General features: G+C 41.2%; 1 protein-coding gene across 1 annotated transcript; it reads left to right on the top strand.

The window, feature by feature from the left end:
• Positions 1–452: 452 nt before the first annotated feature.
• LOC140224389 (uncharacterized) lies at positions 453–8,352 on the top strand. The gene is made up of 2 exons (XM_072299084.1): positions 453–1,255; positions 7,959–8,352. Exons 1-2 carry the CDS (start codon positions 1,119–1,121, stop codon positions 8,350–8,352), a joined length of 531 nt encoding a protein of 176 aa, XP_072155185.1. The 5' UTR covers positions 453–1,118.
• Positions 8,353–23,190: the final 14,838 nt, after the last annotated feature.

Below are 23,190 nucleotides of genomic sequence, written 5' to 3'. Positions count from 1 at the left end.
ATAATACATAGGTTTTTTTTTTTAACTAAGCCAGAAATCGTAGTTCTTTATTGGAAAGTGAAGTGGAATTGTACCGCGTCAAGCAGAAAGGAACCAAGCCACATCAGCTTTTGCCAAATTTAACATGGAAATTTCATTTTTTACGAGAGAACGTCTGTGCAGATTCCTTTGAAAAATTTAAGGAATTTGCCTTGTATCTTGCCTTGTATGTTTTAAAAAAATTCACTGAAATTTGCACAAAAATCCGCACAACCGTTTTCATGTAAAAAATGAAATTACCCGATTAAATTTGGCAATAGCTGATGTGGCTTGGTTCCTTTCTATTTAACGCTGTCCAATTTTGAGTCGTCTAATCGTGAGTTTCCCTCGGGTGTGCGGCGGGGTCCTTGCGGATCCCGAGGCTGCAGACAACTTTTGAGCTGACCTCTGTTTTTCAGTGTTTGCTCGATTTATCAATCCTCGCTGAAACCGGGCGTTTTTTTCTCTGTTGCAGATGTGCAGTGATCCCTGTGATTCGTGCGGATTATCTCTGGCCCTCCTGATTCTCATCGCCTCGGCGGCGCCGTAACCTTCATCCCTCCCTCCCCGCCCACTCCACCCCCGCATCATAATTCGTTTTTCCGTCCGCTGCGTCGTGTTTTCCATTTCGAAAATCAATCCGTTTTTTCCCCGAGATGCGGACGGAATCCAAGTTTAAAGCGGCTCCGTCGGCGGGACTCGCTCATCCGCGCTCTTCCCCATTCGCCGCTCATGCGTTTTGAGCGTTTCTCCGTCTTCCAGCCGGCGATCTCTTGGGCGGAAATCCGAGGGTCCGGGGGAATGCGGGCCGCCCCGGAGCTGTGATAAAAGTTGACGAGGAGCTGATGGTGATGACGTCTTGACGCCTCCGGCGCCGCCAGAGGGATTTTGTCGTGCGGGTTTTGTCGTCGGGCAGAGCTGCAAGTTCGCATGTCGGAAGAGGAGAGGCTATGGAGCGACACAACATAGAATTCGGATAGAGGTCGCCGAGGATCACCACGTGACCACGCCACGCCGCGACGTTGCCACGTTGAACCGCCGTCCGCCCTCTCGGGGCATCTCATTCGTTTCGCACCTTCGAGTCTCGGGTTTTTTTAGATATGTTATATTTTTTCTACCTATGCCCCTGTATCAAATACTCGGTCCTAGTTTTGTTTTTGTTCAACTTTTTCCCCTCCCTCTCACTGCCGGAAGCCGAGGCGGATGCCGTCAACGCGAGGAAACTGAAAAGTAGCAGGTAAGCAACGCCAAATCCAAATAACACCACGCAAACTCCGCGCTCATTGTTGACGTTCATAGACAAAGCAATAGACAAAGAAGACAAAAGGGATATGGAAGGATCCTAATGGTGGGAGCGGGTGGTTGCAATGGACAAAGAAGGCAGGTGATAGACTAAGGGCCGATTGAAAGACCTCTGGTCAGGTGCTTGTCAAAGTGGTAGTTTGGAGCTGACCAGAACTTGACCAGAGGTAGGGTGTGTATGACTCCCGGTTTTCTTCAGGTCAAGTCCCGGTCAGCCTTTGTTCTTTCTCGCAAACCAGTAGTTAGGCTGAGTAGCAGATTGATTGCTGGTCAGAGTCTGACCACTGGTTTGGTGACCAGAGGTTGACAAGAGATCTTACAAACGGCCCTAACTAACGGCAACCCACAAGGGACCCCATAGTTAGTCCATCATTTTCTCCCTTAGTATATAGGAGCCACCCACTTCAACCAATTGGATCGTTTCACACTCCCTGTCTTCTCTGTCGATAGCTTTGTCAATCAATTTCAACAATCAGCCCGCGGGATGTATTTCTGCTGAACGAAACCAGAGACAGCTGAGGAAGAAGGGGTGTGCTCGTTAGTCGAGGGCCGTAAGAATGGATTCATATCAACCGAGGTCTTTGGGCGCAATACAAAATCCACCACCGAATTGCGCTACTTAATTTTTAACAGTGTACATTGGGTTTTTTTAAAGAGTCTTTTAGTTTAGCGAAAGAATGTGGGGAAAGTGAAGAATTCACCTGCCAAAAAGTGCCCCTCTTTGGGGCCCCTTAGAGATTTGTTCAAATAGGGTCTGGACGATCCTTCAGTATGAGACACACCTCCAGTGAAAGTAATTATAACTGAGTCAAAGCTCGTTTCGTAATACATTCATTTACCATTGAAAAACGCTAATATTTTGAAGTTCCTCGGCTGAAAGAGAACAAACGTGTCACGGATAGTGGCACATGCCACGTATCTGGATTATTATAGATTTTACTTTCAGCTAAAGTAGTTAGGTAACAATGTGAACAAATTTCCAACTTAACGGTCTCTACGTCAGAAGTTTCTTTCTCTCTTTTCCTCAGTTTTTCGATAGAATCTCAAGAGCCTCATCTCTCTAAATCTGATGCGTTTAAATGCGCATTAAAAGGAACGGGATCCGAAGTCAGAGTGCCGAAAATTTTGGCACAACGCGCAAAAAAATAAATTAATCCGGCCTCAGCGAGCGGAATGAGCATTTGCCAATTCTTAAAGTGGGTCTATGAGAAGTGATTGGAGCGTAACGCACGGCTTTAACCCCTCGCTCGGAGTAATAATACCGCAGGTGATTGGTTCGTTTACTACCTTTCCAATTAATAAAAGAACTCGGCCAACTTCGCGGTAAAAGCTATCGGAGGCCATGGAGGAAGTTGGAGTTTTCGGTCCGGTAGTCAGAAAGTTGGCTCTTAATCACGATGAAACTGTTGATTGTAACGCTGATTGCCAAGAAGTGCCATGAAACCTTTCTACCTACTTCATTTTAATCGAGTCACCTTAGAAGTAGGCTGAGGAACATTTCCTGTTGGATCAACAGGAGCTCCTGTCATAAGGGCCACGGTGGGAATTTTTCCTTGGAACAACATGAAATCTCTATTGATTTGAATGTAGTATTTCTACTGCTTTGAAGAGATGCCCGCAGTCGCTCTGAAGAGATTCGCGTGATTGACTTCTAGAGAATCCGGGTTTGGTATTTAAACAGAAATATTTTCTAAGTGTAGAATCTTAAAACAAGCGGTTGCTGTATGATGAACGATCTTCCAGCGATCTATGACGTCATCCCGAATATCAAACTCTGTAATATGAAATGATAATAGGAACGCGTAACCATTCCGCTTGAGACACGAACCACTTCGGGGGGTTGTACCGCAAAGCGGTCAGTGAGCGTAGCCCTTTTGTCTATGTATAAAGTTGGAAAATCCGCAATCCCTTTGGGACCTTTACAAATACCTATCAAATTTGGTTTAATTTTTCTACAAAAAAAAACCCACGAGAAGAGGTCTTTGAAATTTCTTGTGAATATTTGTAGATGAAAAAGAAAAATTCATAGGAAATTTAAATAAGAAGTGTCGGTTAGTTTTATTTTGAAAAGTTAAAATATGAACACAAATTTAAAACTTTGCAATTTGTGGCTCACGTTATTTGACTGTAGCCATCGATTCATAGATTTTTTTGTCGGAGACCCTCCAGATACCTCCACAGGAAAAACGAGTTCATACGTTAAAGAATCAATACGGGTCGCTCAAAAAGTACCTAACCACGCGAAAAAAAAAGGATTGCTGATTTAATTAAATTGTTAAAAAACATGTCTAATATGTTTCAAATGCACATGTAACACTCAAGGGGAGCTAATTTAACCACGTGGATGGTTATTGTAAAGTCTACATCAATACATATTGGACACTTTTTTTAACCAAAAAATTGTTAAATCAGCATTTTAATTTTTCCGTGTTTTTCTGCGTACCGAAAAATGCGTGTCGGGAGAATTTGAAACACCAATAACAAAGAAAATTAGTTTGTTACCACACCCTTGAAAGACGGATCAATCTAAATTCCTGGAACTTTCTACAATAAACCGATTAGGAATGCAGTAAAAACTCTTACTTTATTCTGTGAACAAAACCTTGTAAATTGAAACCGTCTCTCAAATTGTAGAAGCTTTATTGACATGAAAGCACACAAATTGTTCAAACTTAATAGCTCGGTACTCTTTCAGAACTTACATCTCACCTCCAACGTTGAGAAAAGTTTTCAAGAGACATCATGAAAGCTTAACAGCTTTAAAAAAGTAAGCGTTTCAATATTGCCGCAGATTCGCACAAGCTGCGAAGCTCGACGACACATTTTAACTGCACTTCTCAGCACTTTGCCCCAGATTTCACTCACACCGCTTTTGAGCCATAAAAAAGTCAACAATATGTATGTATATGCACGCAAGGTAAACATTGTATCAAGGCACCTAAGATTTGTCAAGTGTAAACTGAGGATCAAAACAAAACAAGAATGCCAGTTTGTTGAAAATTTTGAGTTTTATATTCATTTAGCAACGTGAGAGCTGTGAATTTTACTCAATTCACGATTCGACCATTCTAAAAGGATGCGTAATACGTCAGTGTTAACCCACAAAAGAGAGAAAGAAGACAAAAAAGAAGAGGAAATAGGAAACTGAGGTATGGAGAAGGAAAGAAGCTTATATTCGGTAATTATTCACGACAAAATTGACAGCAACTATTAGATGCTTTAATATTCCGAAATTTCATTCTGACATCTCCGCGGTTCAGAAAATATCCACCCCTCCCATTTGAGGTGTTCGAATCCGCCTGTGTAAAGGTATGCGTCCCCCGTTTTGCTTGGAATAACTTCATAAGCATTTTTAAACAATCTTCAACACTAGGAATTTAATTTGTGTTCTTATAAGTTCATTAGAGTCATATTTACAGGGTTACACAGTACAAGCGCGGTTGAATTTCTGATATTTTCAAAGGAAAATATCAATGGCTTAAGTAAAAGGAAATGCCAAAAGATTTTTCTTCGTGCAACAAGTCTCAAGTTGGATCGAATTGACTCGCAATGCTTCACTCCATGCTGGCATGAGGTGTCACTCTGATTCGGGAGAAAAGTTAAAAAAAACGTGGCATGTTCGTAGGCTCCTCCCAATTTTTCAGATAATTTTTTTCGCAATTTTACCTAAAGTGCCTGAAAATTTTCAAAGAGAAATATTCATATCTTTCCTCAAAAATATACATTTCATTGAAGGACATTTGGCAACTCTCGAATGTTCATACGGCGTTTTTCCCTTGCACGGCAACATGGAACCAGAGCACAAGAATAGACGCGCGTTGACGACGGCGCAGAGATACAACTATTCGCGCTTGATGGATGTCCGTGTTGCGTCCACAGAATTTGAAGGCGCCATGGCGTGTGGCGTGAACTGGCAATGCTCCGCTCTTCGCTACCAATGAAAGGTGTCGCTCTGATTCGGGAAAACAGTTTTAAAACGAGGCTCGAATACGGCTCTCCTATCTTTGGCTGTGCTGACACTCGATGTTCTTTTCTTTTTTCTTAACTTGATGATTGATCCTTTTTTTTTTTTTGAGTATGTATTAGTACACTAATATCTAAGTTCATATGCACCGGCCCCATATAACCCACGGGTTACGTGTTTTTAGCAAGGCTCGAGTAAATTTAACTCGGCTTGTTCATCTAAAGGGTAAAAGAAGACCAATCAACAGTTTTTTCAAACCAGTGGAGAATTTTCATGCAATTGTTTTATTGCTTCGTCTGAATGTGCTTAAAGAGCTAATTTCACAGTGTTATTCATATTTTTTTTCTGATATGGGAAATAGTGTAAAACAAGCAGTGAACTCCAACACAACGTGTTGATAAGGCGCGTCAATAACTCGCACATATCAACCCCTATAGTTTTCATTTACAGAGATTTCAATGTTTCAAAGCGGTTGAAAAAAAAAAAATCGGAAAAAGTTCATCTGCGACAGTGAGCATCGAGATGGTAGGAAGTCGATGGATAATTGGGACTGGGTGGAATAATATTTCCAGGTCAAGAAGCCCCCGCGGTTCATGGTGAATAAATGTCTATATTCTTCCCGCCCTTTGCATCAGCAATTTTCATCTACAGCTTCCTCGGAGGAACTTAGTGGGTATAGATTGGTCATAAAAGCTCTCACATTTTACGAGTTTGAATGCGAATGGTTTATGCTTCTATTCGCTCCTCATTGGCCGGCACGTGAAGGGTGAGCTGTTCTACCGTGCTAAGGAAAAACGCCGTATGAGCCATTAGACGTTGCCAAGTTCTCTTCGATAAAAACCGACTTAATTAGGAAAATTGCAAATATTTTTCCCCAGAAATTTTCAGACAATTTTGCACGCAATCTAATCTAAAATACCTGATAATTTCAAGGAAAGATATGCATGAATATCGTCGTAAATAAATGTTTTATCAAGGGAAATTTGGCAACTCTCGGATAATCATGCGGCGTTCTTCCTTAGCACGGCAGTGTTGAAACCGTCGATTTGCCTCACTCTGTACCATTTTCCGGCTTATCTACCGAGGATCTCTCAGATACTTTATGCCGTGCGTCAATACTTATTTACGAGGCTCTGACGAATGATTGATCTGTGTCTTAATAAAGGCCCTGTGCCTCGACCTAATACTTTCATGCCGGTTAATATCAAGGAACATTAGTTCTAATGCTCCGTTTAAAAATACACAAAACCATGAGGAAAATTTGCTGTGGCAATAACCTTGGCCAGAGAGATGCTCTTATCTAAAATGTCTTTTTAATTTGTGTAAACATTAAGATCAGCCGGAATCTCGAGGAGAGATCGCGTAAGGAACGAAAGAGTGCGTGAGATCATGAACGCCGAGCAGAACATCGTGCATGAAATTGTGACTTAATTGATAAGTTATATAGATAGATATTCAAGCGTTATTCAGGTCGAAAAATATAAATTTATCAGGGCAGACTATGAAAAATCAGTATCTGAAAGTCGGTGAGAACGAAAACACACCAACTCGGAAATTTTTAAACGCTTAATTCTCTGTCATCAAACATTGTGCATCGATTTCAACTTGGTGCTTTCCAAAGTCTCTGAGTACTTGTCCTTTGGCACCAAAAAGGTTTTTCTTAAACTAACTTCTTCGCCCGCTGCGCAGTCTTAGGTGTTTCCTGAACAATTTTTTTTTTTTTCCGAGTTGGTATGTTTTCGAACTCACTGTTTCATTTTCACTCGCGGATTTCAGTGGCGTTTTATGCATACTCAAAATGAAAACACTCGTTCCCCGACTACGGGTACGTTAGCAACACAGCCGAAGCTGGACGAGACGTAATCCGGCCTCGTTCTCTAACTTTTCCCGAATCCCAGCACCACCACATCGGCAGTGCAGAGCGGATTAATGGGAGTTCACGCCTCGCGCCTTCAATTCTGCAGACGCAACACGGACACCCATCAAGCACGAATTGTTGTATCTCTGCGCCGTCAACAAGACCACAGTCGATAAAAAATATTGGCGTTTTTACGAAGGTCCAGTATAATTACCGAGAAAGTTTAATAATTTTACCGAGATTTCTCGGTAAAATTACCAATTCTATAAATGGTAATTTTATCAAGAAAAAACTGGGATCAAATAGCACCCTGAATTCTTGGTAATTTTACCCTTTTCTTAGTAAATACACCGAGATTTTTTTTTCAGTATTTCTGAAACTAACTTCTTAGCCCGCTGCGCAGTTTTAGGTGTTTCCTGAACAATTTTTTTTCCGAGTTGGTGTGTTTCGAACTCACTGATTCACTTATCGATCATTCGATAGCAGTGCCGAGGCGTGAACGATCAATTATCGATTTTCCCCCCATTTGAAGCCATGGTAAAGAATCGACTACAAAAGTGTTCGTTGCGAACACCCTGTCTGTAGATCCTTTTCCCAAGGTTTAAACGGCAGATCAATCGATGTTCGATACACTCATCGTAAAGCACGCTACGCCACTCTGTTCGGTAAGGATTCAACGCACCAAAAAGGTTTTTCTTTAACTAACTTCTTCGTCCGCTGCGCAGTTTTAGATGTTTCCTGACCAATTTTTTTTCCGAGTTGGTGTGTTTTCGAATGGTGTGTTTTTCACTGATTCAATTGAATTGTTTGTTCCAGGGAAGAGCTCTACTTGGGGATCGTGTACACGGAGGAGGAGCCGTGGGCGGGTGGGGGTGGGGGCTCGATGGAGGAGATGCTGCGGCCGATCCTGAGCTCGTACGCGTCGCGGAGCCCCTCCGAGCTGCGCCTCCTCCCGATCTTCTCGCCTCTCCCGCGGACGCTCAAGCTCTCCTGGGTGGAGAGCCTCCTCGAGGTCTGGCGCAACAAGAGCGTCCTCGGGGTCCTCCTCTTCGGCGCCGAGCACTCCGGCTTCGGCGTCACCCTCGCCGCCCAGTCCCTCAACATCCCCGTCCTGTGGACCACCGGACAGGCCCTCAACGGATACCTCGAAAAGGTAAGCACCCACATCCACCCCTTCTTTTTACTAGAGTCCATTTATACCCAGAGTTAAGACAACTCGATTATCAGCTGACTGGCAGCCGGCCTTGGCTGGCCATTGAGGCACAAACGAGTGCACCCAAACGAACGATATTGAGGGATAAGGATAAGGAATCCTGCGATGTCTGTCATCCAAAAACAACATCATCAACAAAATTTATCAATTAAAAAGAAAATGAGATTGGTTTGTGAATAATTTCTCAATCTATTTTCATTTTGGACCGATGGAAATAACAATTTACTCTAGATAAACCACAATTAGGTAATATTTTCATTATTTTTGTCCGCATTCGAGTCACCGCCATCTTGGTGCGCTCGTTTGAGACTCCATGAGCGAGAACCAATCAGGATTGGATTTTTTTTAAGGCCACTTTCAGCCCAACCAAAAGTGAGTTGTCGTAACTCTGGGTATAAAGGGACTCTACTTTTTACTTCTCCCTCCCCTTGCGGGTAGATCGGAGACAAGAAACCCTCCACTGGCCTCTTGGCCACGGATGGAAGCTTCTGCTTTCGGGCATTCAACATTTCCTCGTGGACAATGGAGATGTTGCATGTGTGAGGAATTTGCGATTTGACTGTTGATTCTTATGTAAAAGTTCGCGAGAAACACGATGGTGCCACTGGTTTTCTCTGAAATCAACTCCCAAGCTCAAAAAAAGCTCTCAAGTTGAGGCCAAAGTGGAGGGGATGTCCCACGCTATTCTGAGAGTCCACATCTACATCAAGACAAACTATCCATGCAAAGATAGGGAGTAAATACATTAGCAGTGATGCCGTGTTTTCAGTTTTTGAGTCCCCAAATAAAGTGGCAGACCTGTCAATGTATTTGCTCCCCATCTTTGCATGGAGAGTTTGTCTTGATGTAGAGGTGGACTCTCAGGGTAGGGTGGGATATCCCCTCCATTTTGGCCTCAACCTGAGAGCTTTTTTTGAGCTTGGATGTTGATTTCAGAGAAACCCAGTGGCACCATCGTGTTTCTCGCGAACTTTTACATGAGAATCAATGGTCAAATCGCAAATCCCTCACACATGCAACATCTCCACTCTTGGGATTCCAACAAAAAATATCTAGTAGTCCACACAAAATGTAGGCTACCGGCGGTGACTAGACATTTGTTTTTGTTAATATTTTTAGCTTATTTGAACCCCTTTCATAATTCACGGAGTTACATGACAAAATCACTGTGCCGTATCGGATTTCGGAAAATCGTCGGTAATTAACTACCCTGGATACTCCCCTAACCCCGGCGGAGGGAGGGGAGACAATTGGACGTATTTCTGCCAAACGGAACTATGTGCATTAAGACATGAGCCCTGAGACCCATAAGAATATATGCGTAACAGAACTCACGTCATAATGCACATAGTTCCGTTTGATAGAAATATGTCCAATTTTGAAGTTTTATGAACAGATTCGAGTTCAATGGCGCGGCGTTCTTTGTGACATACAGATTGATCTGTCATTTAAACCTTTGGAAAAGGATTTATGAAAAGGGTGTGCGCAACAAACACCTTAATAATAGATTCTTTACCGTAAATCCAAATGAGGAAATATCGATAATCGACCATTCACGCTTCGCCACTGTATGAGTTGTTCTTATTGAACAATGCATTGAAATGAAATTTTGAAGATGATAAAAATGTCACGCTGTTATTTCGTAAAGTGCAATACATTTTCTAAAGGTGAACAACGTACACACCTGAAAAATGAGCATACGCTTACTAAAATTTGAAGATTGTCTCTTCATAAAATAACACTTCTTCCCTTCGTTTTTATAATTGACTCAGTGAGAACGAAAACACATCAACTCGAAAAAATGAAAATAATCAAGACCCACACAAAACTGCACAGCAGGTGAAGAAGTTCGTCGGAGAAGAAGATTGCTGGTTTCGAAGAACAAGTACTAAAGGATTCTGTAAAGGTCTAAGCTGGAACACATGCGCTAACTTCAATGACCGTCGTGAAAATTGTCTGTCTTTAATGAAAATTAAGCATTTTCAAGTCACAGAGTTGGCGTGTTTTCGTTCTCACTGATTCAATTAGAGACCTCCACAAAAAAGGACATCGTGTGTGGAAGCAAACAGTGGAGATTTTTTGAAGGGTTATAATTTTGCCGCAATGAGTCAAGAAACACAAATTTGGGCTACCAGCGGAAAGCTCCATTTGTAAAGTTTTTATGACAACACACAATTGAGTGACCCCACAACTGTTGTCATACGAGGCTGCGCGACCCTAAAACGCCTTGAAATCGCTTCATTGCAACAGATTAATTCGTTGGACAATCCCAATTCCTCTTGCATTCAGAGCGGCCTCCCCTCCAGGTCCAGGTTTGGAAACACACCATCCTCTAATGGTATTACACAAGTGCCGATCCCGCAGGACAATGGCCGTCTCGAATTTCGGGTAAATTGATTATGAAACGGGCGCTGATCGACCCCCTTCCCCCCCCTCGCCCCCCTCCCCCCTCGCCCCCCCCCTCCTCGCCCCCCACCTCCCCCTCCATCGTCCCGACTGACGCGAAAAGGGGACGGAGCAGGGTGTTTTCGACGCTTGTTAGGTGTTGCGGAGCCATTGAACTTTAAGTCTGGGTGGCCGAGCTTGCGCTTGTGCTTGTGGCGCGAGGCTCAGATTGAATTTCATTCAGGGCGACACGCCGCAATTCCTCACTCCTCTGGCTAGAGGGTCTATCTTCATTTCCGGATGAGACCTAGGAAGCAGGGATTTATGTGTAAAACGCTGCTCGAGTGGAGGTTGAGGTGCGCCTTTTCGCGAGGGTAGCTACGAATTGCCGAATTCTTGTTTGTACATCGGTTGTCCGTCGGACTCATTCAGACATGACGTTGCTGAGGTCTCGATGGGTATCCATTAAGGTGAATCTATGGCGGGAATCAGCAAACATCCAGGTATCCGACTAAGGGCTGACTATCTTTTCCGCACAAAGTGCATTTGTGGTAATTTTTCCGATTATCGTTGCGCACAAAATCATTTTCGCACAAAGAATTGTCTGTAGTAAAGGGCAACGTTGAGAAGAATTAAGGGCATATTTAAGAAAAATGAGTGAACAAAGATTGAAATAATTATTTCTTACCTTACTCGTTACTACTTACTCATTTTTCGGATTGTAATAATAAGCGTATTGCAGCAGCGGCAATGCGTACATTCTTCCCCACCAACTTTGTCCCAGGGGGAATTTGCAGCATTGGATGATGATATTGGGGAACAATTTAGTGGCAGCATTATGGGTGGCCTTCTCAAATTCCAAAATTGATTCGTGGATTATGAAATCAGATATCTTCATTTCCTTACATAGTTTTTGAAGCAAAGACCACATGGCCAAGTATGTGTCTAGTTCTGATGCTTTAAAGGATAAATATTTATAACCTCCCTCAAAAATAAACATTTTATCGAGGGAAATTTGGCAGCTCTCGAATGTTCATACGGCGTTTTTCCTTAGCACGGCAGAATAATTGCACGAGTACATTCTTGTGAAAATTTGAATTGTTCGAGTCACGGATAGGATAGACGGATAGGACACGATTTACTGGAAAAAGGTTCAGAAAAGGGGGGGAGGTATTCGCAAGAGGGAAATGTGAGTATAATGCAATTATCGCGCTTTCGTCATTGGCTGTTTTACTCTTATCCGACAAAAGGAAATCGCTTCCTATGAATGGTGCTCATTCTATGTTGCCCGCGTAAGGAAGATCCACAAAGGCATAAACATTTGTAAACCTACCTCAGAGAGGTCGAAATAGGTCAGATGAAGAAGATATTGCGAGTCAGCCGGGCCAATTTAATATTCCAAGCCGGCTGGAAATTATTTAATATGGTTTTTCCTCTCCTTTTCGATTCCAAAATTAGCTCCGGTCTTCCGGAAAATTTTCGCCGGGGAAAAAATCAGTGGCGTGGCGTGCTTTGCGATGTATCGATTTACTTGCCATTTAAAGCTATGGCTTAGGATCGATAAACAGGGTGTTTGCAGCGAACACCTTAATAATCGATTCTTTACTATAGCTTTAAATGGCAGATCATTCGATTTATCGAAAAGCACGCCACGCCACTGGAAAAAATGCCGTTTCCTCGAGTATGTCCCTGCCTCCATCTCTTGCATTAATTCAGAGGAGTTTCAAACAAACTCAATTACACTAAGAGCCGACTAATCGATGCTAGTTCATAATTGGACAGCCCCACAAGCTGTTTCAGCCCTGAAGCCTCCGCCAATAGGATTAATCTCAGTCTCGTACGCCGAGTGCAATGTGCATCCGCATACAAAACCGCACTGAAAAAAAAATCTCAGTGTATTTACTGAGAAAAGTGTAAAATTACCAAGAATTCAGGGTTCTATTTGATTCCGGTTTTTTCTTGGTAAAATTACCATTTATGGAGTTGGTAATTTTACCGAGAAATCGCGTAAAATTATTGCACTTCCTCGGTAATTTTACTATTTTTTATCGACTGTGGTAGAATTACCGAGATGGAATGGCAAAGTTACTGGAAATTGATTACCAATAAAAGTGGTATTCTTACCTGAAAAAAAAACTAGTAAAAATACCAGTTATTAGGTTAGCTTACCTGTCTTGGTAAAATTACCAATAATTGGTAAAAAAGTGAGATGGTAAAGGTACCAACGGACCTTGGTAAAAACGCCGAGAATTTTTCTTCGGTGCGGGCTCTAACAAACTCGTAATAAAAACATCGAATCTTTAGATCTTCGTGTAAAATCAGGAAGTACAGAGAAAGAGCTGCACACCAAAGGATAATATTTTATGGCTTATATTTTTTGCTGAAAGAGTATATCTGAATATTTCATGATAAGCCTCGTGGAACATATTAAAAAGCTGTTCTTTGGAGGCCAAGGAATGTAGCGAGTGCTCTTCTACCGTGCTAAGGAAAAACGCCGTATGAACCTCCAGGCATTGCCAAATTTCCTTTGATAAAACACAAATTTCCTGGTAAACTTATGAATATTTTCTCTCAAATTTTTCAGACGATTTTGCTCGTAATTTCACCTAATCACAGTTCCTGAAAATTTAAAGGAAAAATATTCATAGCTTTCCTCAAAAATGAACATTTTATCAAATGAAATTTGGCAACCCTCGAATGTTCATACGGCGTTCTTCCTTAGCACGGAAGTCTTGTGCTTCCTTGCCTTTGGCCATGCCATTGGTACAAAGACCCCGGTTATACTATTCATATTATCGTCAATATCTCAGCGTCACATGATCAGTTTAAAAGAGAAATGACGCAACGATTAGTCCGATTATCCCCCTTCTTCCCACTAGACTACATTAAATGTTTAAAATGGACTTGATGCAAGATATGAACACACACTATCGAGGTAAACAATTAAAAAACTTGAATGTTGCAATCACTAAATAATTTAAATCTAAAATACTAATTTTTTAAATTAGAAATAATCGTCTTCTTACTGATATTTTAAACAAAATAGTTTCAGTGACTTAGAATATCAATATTTTAAATGAACTACTTTAAAGTAAGAGACAGTTTATATTTTCCGCTTGTGCGAAGAAACGAGAATAATTTCAAGTATTGCCAGTCAAAATAAATTAATAGTGTCAGTGAAGTGCTGGAATCAAGATTTAGAAAAATTTCCCTCCCTTTTGGTCAGTTTGATTCCACTCGAAATTCGATGGGAAAACTTTCACCGTGCTGCGGCAATTTTAGCAACGTTGCCTGATGGTGGTACGGAGAGATACGCGTTAAAAAGTATCCTTCTCGCGTGGTTTAAAAAGAAAATTAACAATGCCCTTATATCTCCAAGTATAAAGGCAAAGCATGAGGATGATCTCGGCTACCTTTTTCGCTGAAGTGTTTAAGATTACTCATTGTTTCGCAATAAGAGCGAGGAAAAAATCCCCTTAAATTTTTCATCGTTTTTAAAGCTTTCTAGATTTCTACGATTGAGAAGTTTATCCCTTGAATATCTGCTTAGACTTCTGTGGAAAAAAATCTTTTTGCAAGAGGACGAGAATCATCTCCGAGTGAAATCCTATTACAAAGAAAATATAGATGCAAACTGCCGTGCTAAGGAAGAACGGCGTATGAACATTCTAGAGTTGCCAAATTTCATTCGATAAAATGTTCATTTTTGAGAAAAGCTATGAATATTTTTCCTTTAAATTTTCAGGAACTGTAGGTGAAATTGCGAGCAAAATCGTCTGAAAAATTGGAGAGAAAATATTCATAAGTTTACCAGGAAATTTGTGTTTTATCAAAAGAAATGTGGCAATGCCTGGAGGTTCATACGGCGTTTTTCCTTATCACGGCAGCATACTTAAACGCATATATTTTGTAAGAGATCACTGTTCCCTGGACTCGGAGCACTTTGCTCTTTTTAATTTATCCGAAGCGAGCTGATTCCGGAAAGTTGGCATAACAAGATATTTTGCGTGCTACATCAAGGAACTCGGCTGTAAGCTCTCACACCAGAAACTCTGAGCCGTCGCACATAATGCACTTGAAAAGAGAACATTGAATGAAATTGCCACCCCCCGCCGCCGCCATCCGGGGTTAAATGCGTCGCGCGACCCGGCTTTAATTCTTCTTTTTCCACCGAGTTTCACAAAAGGTTAATAATGCAAAGAGGACGCGATAAAAATTTTAAAGGGCCCCGGCGACAGGTAAATATAAAAAATAAGAATGTTCCGCGAAAGTTTTCACTCAAGATAACTGGGTTTCCGCCGAGGAAAACACCCGTACACAGTTCCGTCGCGTCGCGGCGAGAGAACGCCGTAACTCAAAGCGCGCCAATATTGTACACACTGATCCCCGGACCTTGCCAATTTGTCTGAGGAAATTCGGTCACGTCCGAACAGCTTAAAATGGAAATCCCGCGATTTTCCGAAAATACCTGGCAATCGCACAACCGAATATTCAGAGGGCACCTCCGCCAAGTTTTTATCTCGTTAGCAGAGCCAGCTCCGGCTGACAAGTTTAGGAACTAGATCTGGGGCAGCCTTGCCAAGTTGTTAGGATCGCATTTGTAGTGAGGAGTATATGAGAAATCGGGTATTTTTTCCGAGGCGAGGCAACTCTTCAAGGGGCTTGTAATTATTTTTCTTCCACGTAATTGGCTCCTGTCGTGTAGGACGAAGAGATGGCGTTTTTGCATTATCATTTGTTCGCCAGGGAGTGTAAAGTCGTGATTTGGCTGGGAACTTTCAACTTTTTTCCGATGATCTCTGTTTCCGAGCTTTAGCTTTCCTCGGCGAGCTAGTATATATAAACTAAAGCTCTTCCGATAATGTTGGCAAGTCCTCGCTCACACTGCTTCCAAATACTCAGCAGCGTTACTGGACTGGCTTTAGCTCCATTGTCTCTATGTTTACGGGAGATTAGAGCTAAAAACAATGAAAATGCCAATTTTTGTTTGTTTGTTTGTTTTTTGTTTTTTGTTTGTAAAATACCTATAATAAAAAAATAAAATAAAAACAAGCGGGAAAGTTCTAATACCGTCGTATTAGAAAAGCGCTCAGGTGTTAGTAAATGTATTCAGTGAAGAAAGGACGTATAAACTCCGTCGACTTGGCTGGGAAATGGAAATAAAACATCAGCTGATAGCAAACAAAGGTTACCAAGGAAACCGTAAACGCGTATTTTTGTTTCCCGAAAATGAGCTCACCGTTGAGCTCATCAGGCGCGTTTTTTTTAGGCTTCATTTGAGCTCAACGATCAATTTCGATAAGAATTACTCTACCGCTAAGAAATTTTCTTATAGACAAACGATCGAAACTACCTGCGCATTACGTTAAAAGCATAAAATACAGTTTTTACAGCTTTATTTATTTTAAAAATGGACCACCCCCCCCCCCCCAAAAAAAAAGCCTACACATCGATGAGCTGGTGCGTCATTTAAACGCATTAGCACTAGTATACTAGTACTCAGAGGCAAGTCGAAATCAAAAAGCGCTGCCTATCGGCTGAGCGCATAAAAGAAGAAAAGAAAAAATAGAAAAAAAAGAAAAAAAGAGAGAGAAAAAAAACATTCAATTGCCCGACCCGACAACAATACGACGATGCGACTTTGCATCCTCGTTGTGCGAGCGAACTTCTCAGTGTTACCATTTTCATTTTTTGCGGGAGTAATGGGATAACTCTTCACTGTAATTAAAACTTCAGTTTACGTGAGCGAGCTTGGACTGCACATTGGGTGGAGGAGCGTTCATAAGTGACGCGTATATTATAATTAATGCAGTGGAATTTAGACGAGCAGTCCCACAACCAAATAGAGAAAGGGGCCACAGCAGCGTGGGTTGCGTTTGTTTTGCCTCTATTCAAAACTCGACTCTTGGAGTCATGGCAGAGTATAGTTAGTGTTCTGCCGTGCTAAGGAAAAACGTCTTATGAACATTCGAGAGTCGCCACATTTCCTTCACTAAAATGTTTATTTTTGAGGAAATTTATGAATGTTTCCCCCCGAAATTTTCAGGAATTTTGGGCGAAATTGCGAACAAAATTGGATGAAAAGTCTTCATAGATTTACCGGGAAAGTCGTATTTTATCATAGGAAATTTGGCAACGCCTGAAGGTTCATACGACGTTTTTCCTCGGCACGGCAGTAGCTGGTCGGCAACTAAACTGCATCGACTGCTTAATGCGCATCGCAACTTGCAATAATATCTGATGAATTCAGGCAAATTGAGAACACTTTGTAATTAATAGTAAGTACTATTCCTGCCTCATGTCAGACGCAAAACAAGTACTTAAAATTCTCCATTCAGGTACGTCCTTGTTCCAAAAATGGTAGTCTCTTACATCGAAAAGAAAGTATCGAATTCTCAATCATGTTGGCTGATTTAGGCGCCATATAAAAGAAGTTGCACGAGCCTGAAGTATGGTTGATCCAACCGCACGCAAAAGAAGAAAAAAAGAGTCACGATATTTCTTCTGGGTTGCGGCAAATTGACGAAAATCCACTATTAAAGTGGGTTCAAAACGCGATTTCGGGAACTTGGGCGCATGTTCCACCCAGCAGAACTCGTCTGTCAATTAATCAGTTTAACATGATAAAAAAACGAGATGATTGATGAGCCTCCATAAAACTGCGGGGAACAAGACAATCGAGAAAGGGCGGGTGTGTTTGGGGGGGGGAGAGGAGAGGGGGCGGGGAGGCTGGTGAGAGCCGATGGTGGGGAGCGACATGCTCCCAAGCCAGCGGTGACTTTGTACTTTAAAGTCGAGCTCTGCCAACTTGTGCCGGCAAATATTTTTCGCAAAATCAAAGTTCAAAGTTGGATTAACGACCGTTAAACTCGCGCGGAAGAAAATTTTCCCTTTTTGGATTAGTTTTTGTGACAACTGGACTTCCCGTTGCCCTGATGGGATTCTTGCTTGGCAACCAAAATCCCATTCGGACAATAGGAGATCTGTTTTTACTTGACTAAATAAATTTCGTGAGGATTTTACTGACAAGACGTACTTACAAGTGCTTTTGGAAATTTTTCTCCCTAGGATGAGTGTGTAATATTTATATCTGAGCAAAATATATGGGTGCTAGCACACTTAATATATCATGTTTATCCCAGTAACGGTCGGTTCTATCATCTGAAATATCTCTGAAACTTTAACAGACGGTCTGAGTACTTGCTAGACGTTTTAACCTCGGATTATAATTTTGGTTTACTTCAGTTCCAACGGCCCTATGTAAAACTTGTATTATTCATATTTTGAATACGAGCGTGCCAGACTAACATCTCCCCAAAACACTGAATGAGTCCGCTAATTACAGGTCGAAGTTTAACTAGATGAGATAAAACTGATCTTTTTTGTATTTCATTTTAGGGTGGGACGGTTCCGTAGGTAGGCCGCAGTTAAATCTAAAAACTGAATTTTGAATTATCAACGGAAAACTTTGCCTATACACAGTTCCAAAGAATCAGTTCCAAGCCGTTCAGCTCATTTTTACATCACAAAAGCGTAAAATTACATTAAATTCAAATTATTTTCACAAAAATATACATTTTTGAAACGGAATCTTCAAGACTGCCTCATACTTAAGAACATTTCGGCTAAATATTCAAAGGTGTTCTTCCCGAATTTCTTTTGGAACCCTCCCCTATGCGCTTTAGTAAATAACTCAGAACTTTCATAGATTAGAATTTTAAATAGGTTTTTCTCGAAACTGTGTTTTTTGAACTGCTAACTTCAAGCCGCTATACTTCACGTTCAGTTTGACTTCTGTAAGCGTTTTCTCTCACGAACTGTTCATGGAGCTTTCTTGTATGCCCTAATTTCGGAAACTCAGCTTCCAGTTTTTATGGGCTTTCCAGTTTTAAAACTCTTTTTCCGGTCGTTGAATAAAAGGATCCTTTGACATATTCTGCCGTGCAAAGGAAAAATGCCGTATGAAGTTTCTAAAATTTGCAAAATTTGTCCTCTACGCCATGCGCCAACCGAATGCCGCATTCATTCTGAAACCCGGTGGTGGAAGAGCGAGACCAGACCGCGTAATGCTTGAAGTATTCCTACAGTTTTGCAGGCGCTTACCGCGATCGTTTTTTGCATGAAGTTCAAAGTTCCTGAAATTTTCTTCCGAAAGAAGAGGTTCGTTGCAAAATTTCCATTTCCAAAACACGAATTTTCTGAGGTTTTTTCCCTTATACATATTTTTCTTCCAATTTTCCAGATAATGTAGTTTGCAATTTCATCTAAAGTTCCTGAAAATCTCAAGGAAAGATATTCATAACTCTCCTCAAAAATAAACATTTTGCTGAGAGAAATTTGGCAACCCTTGAATACTCATACGGCGTTCTTCCTTAGCACGGCAGTATTGCAGAATTTCTGTAGAATGGAAAGAATGGTCTGACAACAGCGCAAAGATTGGGGTTGCTAACGAGCCGCCTCCGGTATTTACCTCATCGTTTCATTGATTGTAGGCCTTTTTAATTTATGTTCCGCATTTCATGCCTAATTTCTTCGGTCGATTTTTTTTTTTATTATTATTCTTTGTGTTCTATTTCACCCGCACTTGAGTGTAAATTACCCGCGTGCACTTTGATGTATCGATCGGGGGCTATTCCCAGTCCCGCCAGCATCATTCATCTTCCGTCTCTTTATGTGAAACGACCCAGTTTGCTTAAATTTATTCGTCCGGCCAACAGATGAAATATCGTCGGCGCCAACACCTATACCGTTAGCATTTCAAGGACAGACATAGATTTTGGTTGAACCACAGATTTAGTCTAAATGCCTCTCAAAAATTTCCTCGGAGTAGACTTAATCGTAACAGCACAACCGACTGTACTGCAGTGCTAAGGAAGAACGCCGTATGAGCCTTCAGGCGTCGTCAAGTTTTCTTCACGAATTTTCGGGAAAATTTGTAAATATTTTTCTTCCCATTTCTAACAAGACTTTTGTTGTTGATTTGATCCAAAGTTTCTAAAATTTTTAGGAAAAATATATTCCTAATGATAAATCAAAAATTCCAAAAAATGTATTAAACAAATGAATTGTGCGAGAGCTCCATTTTTTTTTCAACCTTTGAGCACGAATAGAAAGCATCATCCTCACCCGTGGCGAGGCGTGAAGAATCGATTATCGATATTTCCCCATTTGAAGCTATGGTAAAGAATCGAATATTAAGATGTTCATTGCGAACACCCTGTCTATCGATCCTTTTCCATGAGTTCGAATCACAAATCAATCGATGTATCGTGAAGCATGCCACGCCATTGATCCTCACACAATATTATGCACGTATGCAGCTATCTTAAAATCGACGAAAATAGAATGACGCGCTTTCATATTGACATCTTAATATATTCCTCAATATTCTGGTTTCGCGTTCATATCATCGACGTGCCACATCGCATCATCCGAAAATCTTTAAAAAGACGTGCATGTCTTAATTGGACCGCGTTTAGCAGAAAGAAACCAAGGCTCTTATAAGCTATTGCCAAATGCAACTGCGCGTTTTCATTTTCTAGAAGGAAACATTTGTGCGGACTCTTTTTCAAAATTTAAGGAAATTTACTTAGCACTATGCAGCAAATTCACTGAAATTCGCACAAAAATTCGCACCGCCGGTTTCATGCAGAAAATTGAATCGCCCAGTCATGGGCAGTAGCATATGTGGCTTGGTTTCATTCTGCTAAACGAGGTCCAATTGAAAACGTCGCAAATTTTAGTAGTTCATTTTAGAGTATAACTTTGAAGATAGAGCCACGCAAGGGATTAGAATGATTGGTCACTATAAAAATCACAAATTGCGTTATAGAGAAAATGTTGGGAATTTGCAAATTTTCAGCTTGGTCCTTAACTACTTTTTTGTAGAAACTGGAATTTTTTCTGCCACATTTTGTATTTGTTGTAGTAGCATAAAACCATTTAAACTCCTGCCAGGGTCCCTTTTCCGTGTTTCACTCTTTAATATAACTCCAAGTCTGGGAAAAACCGTCCTTCTCATGACGCTGGCATAAAATCCTCCTCAAAGCCTCCTCAGTCACAATGTAAACCATATGGACCGTATTAGATACATCATTGTGTCGATATCGATTGGTTCAACATGTAAACATAGCCTAAAATTCGATTGAGGTATCCAAGGAAACGGGGTTTTGAGGTATCCAAGGAAACGGGGTTTTTATGGTAGATTTTTAATTCTTTTGAGTACCTACCAAATGACAATTAAATTTGAAATTGTCAGGAATGTTCTCATAGATCGTATTCGATACATCAAACGGGTGAGATTGTATCGGTATCGATTTGTTCAAAACATAAACATAGCCTCAAAAGTAAATTCAGAAATCTGAGAGAACGGGTCTTTTGTAACAGATTTTTTATTCCTTTGAGTATGTACCAAATGCCAATGCAAAGTGAAATTGTCGGGAAGTTTCTCATTTTCAGCTTTTTCAACTTAAATCCTTACTGATTGATTTGAGGTTATGTTCTATTGTTTTGAACCAAACGATTCATCGAACCGTTATCGAATACGGTCTGTGGGCTTTCCACAGAAGGGAGCTAATAAGGAACGATTATGATTTCAGGCGTTAGTGTGGGGTCTCTAAAATATATTGTCTCTGGATACGAGTTGGCAAAGCACTAAAATATTTTAGCTCAGGTTCTCCCTCCGTCGAATAGCTCGCAGCCGCAAACGTGGATGTAGGTCAGTGACTTACAAACTTTACCTCCACGACTAGGCTTGGATTTGGTTTCAAACCCTCCCCCCCCACCCCTCCCCCTCAACCGAGCCGCCACCGCCTCCGGAAGTTATTTTACAGATCTGCGTGGTAATCGGGCTCTTGGCTCCCGTGATATGGAGCCCTACTTTTGGCGTTGTCTGCCGCCGTATTTTTTCCTCGCTTAGCAAAAGTATGGAAAAAACCTCTTTGTGGAGTTGTAGAATGGTTTGTAGCCCTGATTCCTGGAATTTCAACGGCTACATTATCTCATCCCATTTTATAGTCACGACCTTACTTTTTTTTCATTTCTCCTTTTTTTTTTCTTTTTTTGTGTGGAAAGTTGTATGTAACTGCAGAAAAAGGAAGATCAAATAATTTTTGTTTTATCCGAGAGCTGATGAGGTGTGCATTCCTTTTTCGTCACATTCATGACTCTAGTGCGGAGAGTATTCTTTTAATGTGGATTAATATCACAGTGAGGTAATAAAAAAAATACTTCCATTCGATGTTTTTTTCTTCTTTTCTTCAGTCATTTTAAGGTTTCGGGTTGTCTTGATTTATTTATTGGCCCTATTAAACACTTAAGAGCCCCCAAGATTGCGGAGAAATATCTTGTGCAACAAGCCCTGTCGAGGAAGGATAAAAGAACGGGAGAGCATTGCCAGTTCACGCCTCACGCCATAGCGCCTTCAAATTGTGCGGACGCAACACGGACATCCATCAAGCGCGAATAGTTGTTTCTCTGCGCCGTCGACAACGCGCGTCTATTCTTGTGCTCTGGTTTGTTCCATGTTGCCGTGCTAAGGAAAAACGCCGAATGAACATTTGAGAGTTGCCAAATTTTCTCCGATGAAATGTTTATTTATGCGGAGACTTCTGAATATTTTTCCTTGAAATTTTCAGACACTGTAGATCAAATTACGAACAAAATATCTGAGAAATTGGAAGGGAAATCTTAACAAATTTTCCCTTATATTTATACTAGTGATTTATTATATTAGTAATTTGTCGAAGGAAATTTGGCTACGCCTGAAGGTTCATAAAGCGTTTTTCTTAAGCAACGCAGTATTGTAGTCGTTGATTTCTCAGCATGTCGTGTGGCTCGTTTTCTTGAAAAAATACGCGGAATCGGACAGTACAAAGACGGAAAATATCCTAACCGTGGGTGCATCTGGAGACCCACTTTAACTGCAGTGATAAATTCTCCTTGTTCAGGCCCATTAGGCGTCCAACTGAGTAAGGCGGTACGCGGGGCGGCGGCGGGCGTCAACTAGGAATTTATTTTCAACAGCGGGCCGCCTAGCCGCCCCTCAGGCCGGGTAGCTTTTGTGCCGCGTATAATTGCAGTTAGATTTAAACTAATGGTTAATTAATGGTTTTTAACAATGCAAGAGAGTCAACTAAACACTCCCTCCGTTGCCACCTTACCCATTCAAATGAAACTTCGCTTCGAGTCGAACGCTCAACTTTTCTGTCTAGATAATCAGAGTTAGAGTCCCTTTATACTGAGAGTCAAGACAATGTGAATCCGTTTCTGATTGGTTCCCATATTTTAGGAATTGCACATATTTCCGTTTGATAGAAAAACGTCCAAGTGATCTTACGGTTGAGCCAGAATTGTAGTTCCTGATTGCAAAAGGTATCCAGGTTCCCGAGTTGACAATGTCGCAAGTTTTTAGTGTTGACAACTTTTCGCACTGATTACACTCTGCAGGGA

This window comes from Bemisia tabaci, chromosome 4, assembly GCF_918797505.1.
Source record: "Bemisia tabaci chromosome 4, PGI_BMITA_v3".
NCBI classification, from domain to species: Eukaryota; Metazoa; Arthropoda; class Insecta; order Hemiptera; family Aleyrodidae; genus Bemisia; species Bemisia tabaci.
The sequence above is the reverse complement of the archived record's forward strand: the minus strand, read 5'-3'. Positions and strand labels throughout refer to the sequence as shown.

What these genes read in the sequence shown, in the direction of transcription:
- LOC140224389 (XM_072299084.1), top strand. Translation starts at nt 1,119, where the DNA reads ATGTTATATTTTTTCTACCTATGCCCCTGTATCAAATACTCGGTCCTA. An exon ending in AGGAAACTGAAAAGTAGCAG is followed by an intron (nt 1,256 to 7,958) that starts GTAAGCAACGCC and finishes TGTTTGTTCCAG; the next exon opens with GGAAGAGCTCTACTTGGGGA.